The sequence below is a fragment of the Nicotiana tabacum genome, chromosome 10 (genome assembly GCF_000715075.1).
Source record: "Nicotiana tabacum cultivar K326 chromosome 10, ASM71507v2, whole genome shotgun sequence".
Taxonomy (NCBI): Eukaryota; Viridiplantae; Streptophyta; class Magnoliopsida; order Solanales; family Solanaceae; genus Nicotiana; species Nicotiana tabacum.
Window position 1 is genome coordinate 64100691 of NC_134089.1, and position 10913 is coordinate 64111603.

The 10913-nt window shown below is 33.1% G+C and overlaps 1 protein-coding gene across 2 annotated transcripts; it reads left to right on the top strand.

Annotated features, from left to right (window-relative positions):
- The first annotated feature begins 686 nt into the window (after positions 1-686).
- LOC107831225 (protein NETWORKED 4A) lies at positions 687-10586 on the top strand. 2 transcript variants are annotated; one of them, XM_075222920.1, is made up of 6 exons: positions 756-894; positions 1075-1199; positions 3721-3830; positions 7800-7864; positions 7988-8096; positions 8535-10586. In XM_075222920.1, the coding sequence occupies exons 4-6, from the start codon at positions 7850-7852 to the stop codon at positions 10244-10246; spliced, it is 1836 nt and encodes a 611-aa protein (XP_075079021.1). In that variant the 5' UTR covers positions 756-894; positions 1075-1199; positions 3721-3830; positions 7800-7849; the 3' UTR covers positions 10247-10586. The 2 variants fall into 2 exon arrangements, with proteins under 2 accessions (XP_016514459.2, XP_075079021.1); XM_016658973.2 differs by lacking the exon at positions 3721-3830 and having other exon boundaries at positions 687-894.
- Positions 10587-10913: the final 327 nt, after the last annotated feature.

Consider the following 10913-nt stretch of genomic DNA (forward strand, 5'->3'; position numbering starts at 1 on the left):
ATGACATGTATTTAATTTGCCTTTATGAATACCATTTTCTTCGAAATCATTGCCTTCGGACCAGACCGTCTTCTATCTTCGGCACCATGTATTGCATCCTCATGTGAATTTATTTTACTACCATATACATAAATATAACTAAAGAAATAAAAAGGAAGAAAAAGAGAGTGAGCTGGCCCGTTGGGATCTTTCAAAACGAAGGGTCAACTTATAATCACCCTTCTTGGGGTTCACAAGGTAAATAGTACTCCCTCGGTTAATGAGACACTTTTTTTATTTGTTTATGTCAAAAAGAATTACTTATTTTTATAATTGAAAATAATTTAATTTTAAACTCTTTATTTTATTATTAATGAGAAGTTTTTATAATTATACAAATGTCAAGGTTCTACAAAGTTTTTACCCTTACGGTTATAAGACCGCAAGTTTTAATTTTTTTCTTAAATTTCATATTAAATTAAATTATATCATCTCTAAATTGAAACGAAGAGAGTATTAATGTAGCTTTATTTGCTTGGTCATATTTCAGATTGATTGTCATTTGATGGACTGTCAGTTTTCTCTTATTGATAGATAAATTCCTGTTTTATAAAAATACATGACACGGTTTTTATGAGGAAAAAAAATGATTATTTAATAAGAGAAGGAGTAAAATATAGTATTGACTTTAAAGAAGGGGCACGAGCATGTGAACAAATTGAGATTAGTTTGGAAAGTTGGTCCCTCCCCAGTTCCCATATCCCTTATATATCGGCCCCCACTATCCCACCACTTCCCCCACCCCTACATATTAAAGCATCTCTCCGGAGAGTTTTTAGCATTTTCCTCTCAAATCATTAGATTTTCTTGTCTTTGCTTGCCCCCTCCCTCGTTTCTTCCTCCTTCAACACCAAGGTAAGCCCTTTTCTTTGAGGATTTTTATCATCATTTATTGAATCTTTATCTGTTCATACATTTCTTATCTCATTTTTGGGTATGAACTAACCATACCGCCCTACTTCTACTGTACCTTATATTATCTAATACCCATCTTCCGTTAAAATTAATTTCGTTACGATTTGTTGTTTTTGGCAGGCGTGATATGAGGAACGCGTGAATTTAGGTGGCGATGTTCGTCCGACAGCTGTGGGATTAGATATTTCTTTCACGGTTGATTATCTCTCCGTGGGACTGTGAACGCGTGGTATCCACGATAGGAGGTGCGTATTATTTGTTGTTTGTGATGGGCTTTGTCAATTCATGTCCTGTGGGCCCAGTTAGTGACGAGATCCACAACAGACTTGGGCCTTGTCAATTTCTTTCCTCCACCGGCCTGCCATCATTCAAAACTACCGTCAAATATTTCTTTTTATTATATGAATTCAATTGATAGTTAACATAGAAGAATAAGAAAATTTTAAAGTACCATAAATAAGAAACAAATGTATTTATTCTCTTGGTCTATTTTTACTTGTCTATGCTAAAAAAATATTTACTTTTACTTGTCCAATTTAAAAAATCAAGAGACAATCTACCATTTTATATCTATACCATGGATCAAGGTGTGTCTAATCAAATATTAATTAGGGGTAATATAGTAAAATAGATGAAGGAAGTATTGTATAAAACACACATTCCCAAAAAAAAAAAGTGAACACACGCATGCATACACGTTTATTTCTCACTGAATAATCTACCCCTCCGATTTATAATAAGTGACCAATTTGCTTTTTTATTTTGGTCAATTTATATAATCAAGAAAAAAATTAATTTGTTTTTCCAAAATTATCCTTATGTACGTATTCCTAAAAAGTCTTTTACTCCTCACATTAAATTATGCTGCAACATTTAATTAAGGGTAATTTAGTTACACTAATTATTTTTGTCTAAAATTTAGTATTTCCTTAATAGGTGTTAGTCCCTTTGTAAAGAGTTTTTATATAAATAACATTACTTTTGTTTTATTTAAAAATAGCACATTCATTTATCGTTAAAGCACTTTTTAAGATTCTTTACATGGCATTTAACTTTTAAAACGTAAACACTAAGCACAATTCAAGGGATTATTGAACCACATTAATTTATTAGATTATTCTCTCTCATCATTAATCTAAACTTGCCATTCTCTTTGAATTTTGATTCTGAAGGTGCTCTAAGAAAAAGTCCCTTTTTCATTATTCTCTCATACACAATCTAAATCAATCCGCATTTCGTAATCTTTTTTTCACTTCCATAAATAAATACCCACCCAAATATCTTAAAGATACTGAAAAGAAGCAATCGTGGGAACTTCTTGTATTTTGTCCAATGTTTAATTTTATACTGCATAATTTTATTTTTCTCTCCAAGATATACCTTTAATATAATATATTTATTTCATCAGTATGTCATATATATTGTTTAATGAAATATATATGTATATGTATATGTATATATTGTTTATACGTATATTATACATTGTATATCGTATGTTTAATATTTAATATATATACTATGTATATAATAGGTATATTTCGTGGATTAGTTTTACAATGAAATGTTATAAGATGTGTGTCTAACAATTATATTGATTGTATAATTAATGCAACAATATTTTTTTCTGGTAGGTTTGAAGACACATACTTATATTATATATAAATAGTTGGTATATTTAATTTATATATTGTATTATTTATGCTACTGCAAAGCTAGTCCTTTATGTTTTTTTTTTCTTCTAACTTTTGATGATTATCTAAAAGGAAGAAATAATGTTTGTGAAGAGAGAAAATAAGTTAATGAAATGAATGTAGTTAGCATTAATTAACTTTCATATATTTAGGAATTTTTTGGAATGGATGCATCATGTTGATATAGGGATTGAGAATAAAAAGGTTGTTATGGCGAGATTTTAGGCTTAAAAAAATAAGGGTTCCATTTCTGGCAGGGATTTGCTAAGATGGTAATTTTTTCATGGCTACAATTGAAATATTCATTTTATTACTTAAAATCTGCAATTTTGTTTTCCACATTGCCTAGTTACGAAATCTTCTCAAAGCAAATTGGTCACCTATCGTGGACTGGAGGGAGTATTGAAGAAGGAGAAAATTGTTATATCTTTTTATATTTTATTTCAAATTAAATATTGTTTATACTCCCTCTGTTCACTCTTATTATACTAAAAATACATTTTTATTTTTATTTGTCCACTATACTAAATCACGAGAAAGACAATCTTCTTTTCAAGTTTTACCAGTATCATTAACTACTCATTCCGCAAATCATTTCCCAAAACTTCTGGAAATGCTATCATTATTATGGGTAAAATTATAAAATACAGGGAGTATAAATTAAAAAATGGACAATTAAAAGTGAATGGAGAGAGTAAATAATTTTAATAATACTATAATAAATTTAATTAAGCAAATAAAAGCTAAAATTGTGTCTCTTTAATTAACATCTTCAAAGTAATTGTACGTTTTTCAATACATTCGAGTAAAATGTATAAACCGTTTTATAAGTCACTTATAGTAAAAGTGTCTATTTATACTCATATTTTTATTTTATTTTCAATTTTGTAAAGAAAAAAGTTATGTAAGGGTATACTAAAAGATCTTGTTCCATTAGTTAATTACATGAGCATAATATAATCAAGATTCTAAATATAAAATACTTGAAAATATTATGATTAAATTTGCGACCACAATTACCATTTTAGTTTTCCCTAAATTAATACTCTACAATATTGTTTAATATTTATTACAGAGTTAATAAATACTAATCGGTATTAGTATCAAAAGGCTGCGTGTACCAGAGGAATCCACAAAGACTTCACATGTTCAAGTAAAAGAGATTTTCACAAATACATTACAAAGGTTGTCATCAGGCTCGTCTTTTAGTTTACCTTCTCATTCTTCCACGGATAAAATATTTTGTTTTTATTGAAGAAAATAAGGAGAAATCACAAAAAGAAAATTATAAACATGAAGTTCTAATTTGAGGGATGCATTCATGCATTTCCTCTGGTTGATCATTATTTGTCAAATAGGTTACCCAAAGAAAAAAAAAGAATATCAGGTAAAAATGAAAAGAAAACTCTTAGGGGTCGTTTGGTTTGAATACGGCCTATGCCGGGATAAGTTATACGGGTATAAGTTATGCTGGGATTATTTTTTATCCATTCTTTGGTATGTTGTATTAAATATGACAATTGCATAATTTGTAAGAAGAATGTATAAGTTATACCGGTGCTAATTAGTCCACCCTCTATAAGGTATAATTATCCCGGTGTTAATTTAATCATGGGATAACTTATACCTGGTTTGCTAACCAAACAAAGTATTAAGGTGGTATTAAATTTTTATACCAACACTATACATTCTTATACCTCATACCAAACGGCCCCTTAAGGAATACACAAATGGATGTCAATATATCAAGCAAATAAATAATTGTAGGGGAGATGAGGAGTTTGAAACCGTGAAAGAATATATGAATCGTTAAAATGTATAACAAATTAACAATTATAGAGGAGAAAAGTTGAATAATCTTAGACTTTACAATTTTAAGAGTTAGATAAATGAAAAAATATGACAGGAAAACGGTAAAAAGGAGGAAAAAGATAAGATTTTGTCATGCCACACATGCATTTATATAGAAAACTCGTTGAGCAGCCAGCCACCCTTTTACTCTTCCCCTGCTTTTCTTTCCCAATCTATGTCATAATCTTGTTCCTGAAAAGAAAGATCACATTTTCTCATAAGTTCTACATCACATCCAGTCCAATTGAACAATCGACTCCCCTCGTTTTTATACTTCTATTATTCTTTTAAAAAAGAGGAATACATTTTATAGTTAAAATGTACTCGCAAGTGCGGAACCGAGAAGAAAATAATTTTACATTATTGACAAATGATAACTATCAAATAATTATACCCAAATAAAAAATAAAAAAATAATTACATGAGATCTTCTAAAGAGGAAACGGTTCTGCAATTTTTTTTCTTTGGTTTTAACATGTGCTAATAATTAGAGGGTAAATTCAAACTCAAAATGGCAAGAGTTGCACGAAAAAGAAGAAGAAGAAGAAAGAAAGAAGGACAAACACTTTTTTTTTCCTATACTTTATCATAACATTAAAAACTAACTTTATGGTTATTCCTCTTTCCATGTATATATATGCATAATCATTAGCAGAAGAACAGCATATTATGAACACCCAAAGAAGCACCTGCACAGCAAATCCGAGAAAATAACAGAAACAAATTTAACAAAAAAAATATGATCAAAGAAGAAGAGAACTTGAAGTCCTACACATACAAATTAAAAAAACCAGAGTTTAAAGCATGAGAAAACTTCAAGTCAGTACAACTTTTGCTCGTGTATATGGGCAACATTTGTTATTGGTTTGCCTTCAGATGTTGGAGTTTTCATTGTATGAAAATCTATCAAACACAATAGAACAAAATTAATTAAAACCCATCAGTAAAGCAAAAATTTCTACTAAACATCAAACCGAAATGGAAAGAACAAAAGCCTTCAGTATTAGCAATGTCTTAACTAAATATAATCACACATCCTACTTTATATACAGAAATTAAATAGCAAAAGTCCAACAAAAGAATCAAACCGAAAGGGATGAAAATAATCGAAGCAGACATACCACATTCCAAAATGTAAGAAAAATGGAAAAATGTAGATGTGCTTCCAAGTCCTCTTCAGAACAGTTCCTCTTCTTCCTTATTCTTTTTTCAGATTTCTTTCTTATTTTTCTGATGGTGGCTTATGGGCTTTATAGTTGATAGAAAAATTTGTGAGGCTTTTAAAGTTCTATCAAAAAGGAAACGGTTCTTTATTAATGAGACATTTCGATCGGTTTTGAATAGTTGGAAACGGGAGCGGCTCCGCTCCATTACAATTTGCTGAATTAGATGTCAATATAGCTTTGAATAACTAACACGTGTCCTTGTTAATTTTTAAAGGATGAGATTTTTTTATTTATTAATTCTCTATTATTATGTTCAAAATTTCAGTAATGGTAAGATTAATTTAAAATTCTCATATATGTTAATATCAAAAAAATGATTAACACTCCGTACTTTGTAGTACCAATATAATAGTAAGAAAGTAATTTATATATATTATCAAAACTAAAAAATACACAAACAATTGACACAACTGTATGATCACCTATGATGAATGAATGGATCATTGCCTATGTATAGTATTCAGCAATTTTTACTTCAGAACAATTTAATTAGACTAAAAAATAAGGAATAATAATATTCACTTGCTAAATATATATACTCACCCGATCATAAGGGGGGAAAATCAATTTAATAGATACATAGTAACTAGTGGGTATCATTTTGCACAGATTTTAGCTTTCCTCTATTTAAATATTATAAAAACTAAAAAATACATAAACAATTGACACAACTGTATGATCATCTCTGATGAATGAATGGATCATTGCCTCTGTATAGTATTCAGCAATTTTTACTTCAGAACAATTTAATTAGACTAAAAAATAAGGAATAATAATATTCACTTGCTAAATATATATACTCACCCGATCATAAGGGGGGAAAATCAATTTAATAGATACATAGTAACTAGTGGGTATCATTTTGCACAGATTTTAGCTTTCCTCTATTTAAGAAATTAATCTTATGTTAGTTATTCAAAGCTATATTGACATCTAATGGAGCAAATTGTAATGGAGCGGAGCCGCTCTGGAAACGATTGTTTTATTGTAATTCGAAACTGACCTTGATCTATTTATGAGGCATTGATTTATAATAGGGTAACATACAATGAATACTACACAAATGAATTAGTAACTGAAATACTTCTTTAATGTTTTGTGTGATAGACGTGACTTTTCGGTCTTTAGCATGGACCAAACGTTGCAGAGGTGGTTTTTGGGGCTTTTTAAAAATATCACATAAATCAAAATAAGGAGAAAATACAAAAAAAAAATGAGGGAAAAGATAAATACATCACCTATTTGATGTCCCTCGATTATATATATATATAACAACAACAACAACCTTGTGGGATCCCACAAGTGGGGTTTGGAGAGGGTAATGTGTACGCAAACCTTACCCCTCCCCTGGAGGGCAGAGAGGTTGTTTCTGAAAGATGCTCGACTCGAGAGGAAGAATAGGAACAAGTAAATAACAACAACAAGGCCAAAAAAATGATATCAACAATGTAAGGAGCGGGGAAAAATAAATGGAAGAAAGCAGTAGCAATAGCAATAGCCACAAGCAGTAACACGACAGTTTACTAGCAAACTGAAGCGGAAGATAGTACTAAAACAACCTTAATACTGGCATTCTAAGAATCGAATACAATGTACTAGTCAGCTAGCTAATAAACCTGGAATAGATCAGAAAAACACACGACAACCTATTATCCTTCTACCTAATCTTCGACCTCCATACTCTCCTGTCAAGGGCCATGTCCTCGGTAAGCTGAAGTCGCGCCATGTCCTGCCTGATCACTTTTCCCCAGTACTTCTTAGGTCGCCCTCTACCTCTTCTCCTACCTGCCAGTGCCAGCCGTTAACACCTTCTCACTGGAGCATCTGGGCTTCTCCTTCTCATATGCCCGAACCATCTAAGCCTCGCTTCACGTATCTTATCTTCCATAGGGGCGATATAGATATATTTGACGATAGAATATAATATTGACCATAAAATATATTTTTTCTTTCTAAATGGTATACTAGCAAATATCGTAGTAGAGATGCATACATTTAAAACATATTATTGAGCAAGAAAGAAACAGGTTCCTGATGAGGTTGACTTTTGATATATATTGTGTTCATAATTATGCAGGGCTATTTTTTTCTGCTTATCTGAGTCGAGGGGATAACAAGTTGGACAGAATGGCATCAACTTTTGTAAGATATCTCTTTGAACATGTTGTCTGAGTTTCTTTTTACTTTCTGATGAATATATTGACCCTAGCTAGTGTACTTTGTGTCTTTAAGAGTTTGCTGTTGGATGTCCTATTTTCTTTTCAGGTAAAGTCCAATAAGATGAGGAGGATGGAGTCCAAGAAATCACACTCTTGGTGGTGGGACAGCCACATTAGTCCCAAAAACTCCAAGTGGATGCAAGATAATCTTGAACGTAAGCTTATTCACTTTAACCTTATTCTCAAATCCTTTCATCGTAACTCTTGCATAATGAGCTGGTTGGATTAAGATGGTGCGTCAAATAACAGCATAACTCATGATCCAACCTCTTTAAATTTTGGTCAGATTGTTATAACTGGGGCTAAATGTGTTTTGAATAGCGAGTAAAATGCCTCAATTCTATATTTTACATTTAAATATTTTTTTTATATTAACTAAAATGGTCAGAAAACAAAAAGTAAAAAAGGCGGTGGCCATACTTGTTTGTGATAGTAACTTTAGACAGTTTCATCCATTCATCCCAAAGGAGGAAAAATGCACTGTAAAAACACCTAATTTGGCAATTATAATTACCAAGTCGTTGCTTAGAATTTTTTATGTTGAATGGAGAAAATGGCATACAAGAAAATGACAAATAGGTCTATTATTTCAGAGATGGACCAGAATGTAAAAAGGATGTTGAAACTCATTGAAGAGGATGCAGATTCATTTGCTAAAAGGGCAGAAATGTATTATCAGAAAAGGCCAGAATTGGTCACACTAGTTGAGGAATTCTACCGCATGTACCGGTCATTAGCCGAGCGTTATGATCATGTAACTGGAGAGCTCCGGAAAAATGTTCCTTCAGATCTTCAATCACAGGGGTCAGGCATCTCTGACGTAGGTTCTGAACCACCCTCCAGGTTGCCCTCTCCAGATCGGAGGCCTAGCCGCCCTAAACCTGGTCCTCGTGCCGCTGGATTTGAATTCTTTCTTGGCACAGGTGGAAGCAGCTCGGATCTGGGTAAGGAAGGAGATGAATCGTCAACATTAGATTCTGAATCAGAATCAGATGATTCGTCTATCAATAATTACTCAAGTACACTGAGCAATGATGATGACCAAGGGTTGCGTAGGAAGATTAGTGAATTGGAGGTTGAGCTCCGCGACGTGAAAGAGAAGCTTCGAGCGCATCAGGAAGATATTTCTGAAAGCTCATTTAGGGGATCACATGTTGGCGGCAATGAGAATGCTCTCGCTAGAATAGCCGGATATGATGAACTTAGAAATGCAAAAGAAAAGATTCGGTTATCAGAAGAAGAGATTAGCAGATTGAGAATTGAGCTTCAGAGGTATGAATCAGGGGACTATGCAAAGAACATCCATGAGCTTAATGTAGGACAGGAAGCTAAAATTTCAGACGAGGAGAATGCGACAGAGGAAGAACCACAAGTTTTGGACCCAGAATCTAAGATCCGTACACTTGAGGAAGAATTGAAGAGCACGATAGAGAAGCTTCATGATTCAGAGAAGGAGGTGGAGTGCTTAAGAGAGGAACTTAAAAGCAACGGATCCTCCAATAAATTACTTCAGGATCAGCTTGGATCAGCACAGAAAGATGTTTCTGGCTGGAAAGCCAAACTTGAGAGAGAGAAAAGAGAAGTCTCAAAGCTGCAGGACCGAATTGCGAGGTACAAATCCAATTTGTCAGACCGTGATCAAGAAATCAGAGGACTGAAAGAATCAATATCAAATGCCAACAAGGCTTTAGCAGAAGAAAACATGCAGCTTGAAGGGGAGATTACCAAATTATTAAAGGAACGAACATATTTGGAGGATAATATCAAAGAAATGGATCTACGCTGCCAATCATTAGAGGAGGATGTTAGACGAACTGCAGCGGGGAAAGAAGAAATGGAGATGCTGCTTAAATCTGAAATCGAGCAGTTAAAGTTTACCATTGCTGAGAGGGATAGCCATATTGAAGAACTGAACAGAAGCCTTGACACATTATCCCAGAAGTATGACGTACTGGTAACAGAGAAAGATGCCCTAAATGCCAGAGTTGCCTGCCTTGATGAAGAGCTAAGTTCTAAAGATGATCAGATTGATCAAATGAACAACCATTTGCACCAACTGCACATTGAGCATGTCGCGTTGATTTCTGAAACTGAAGGGGCCCGTAAAATGGTGGAGGGGCTGAGGTCTAGGGTTAAAGAATTGGAAAGAGAAGTAGAGAGACAAAAAGAAATAGTTTTGGAAGGAGCGGAAGAGAAACGGGAGGCAATTAGGCAGCTTTGCTTCTCTCTCGAGCATTATAGAAATGGTTACCAAAGGCTTCGGCAGGCTTTGGAACATAAGAGACTACCTGTAATGGCATCCTAAGTCCATTAATGATGGTGGGCAAACGTTATGATCGGGTTGTTTTTCATCCCTTTTTTGTCCAAAACACCGTTTCGCTGTCACCCTTTTTTGCTTTTGGTTTAGGGATCAGTTCTCCTTTGTTCAATGGTGAGCTTGGCAGCTCCTTTTGTAGTCATTTGCCTTTCAGTGATGTGGCTCTGTAATTGCAGGAATATGAGTTGTGGTTTATTATACACAGCTACTCTCCCATACATTTTCATGGTTCGAACAGAATCTGTTGTACTCTTCTCATTCAACTTTTATATACCCGTCATGGTATATTTTTACGGTATGAGTGATAAATGGTCCTCCTTTGGATAAATCTATGTGCTTAGATGACAAGAAAAGCTCCGTAAGCTAAAGCCAATTGGCAACAGATTTTAGAAAAAAAATAACGCGCCATGCAGGGGTCAAACTTAAGACTTTCTTCTTAGGAAACTGACACTTTATTTACTGAGCTATAGATTGGCGCCTTGTTATTTGGTTTTACATAATCATCATTATGCAATCACCAACTCTTTCACAGGAAATAAGTTTGAGCTTGATGCAAATTGCTAAAATATGTCAGTTAAATACAACTTTTTTTTTCTTTTCTTTTCTTTTCAGAAGTCGATATTATCCAACTTATTCAAAGTTAATGAAATGTGCT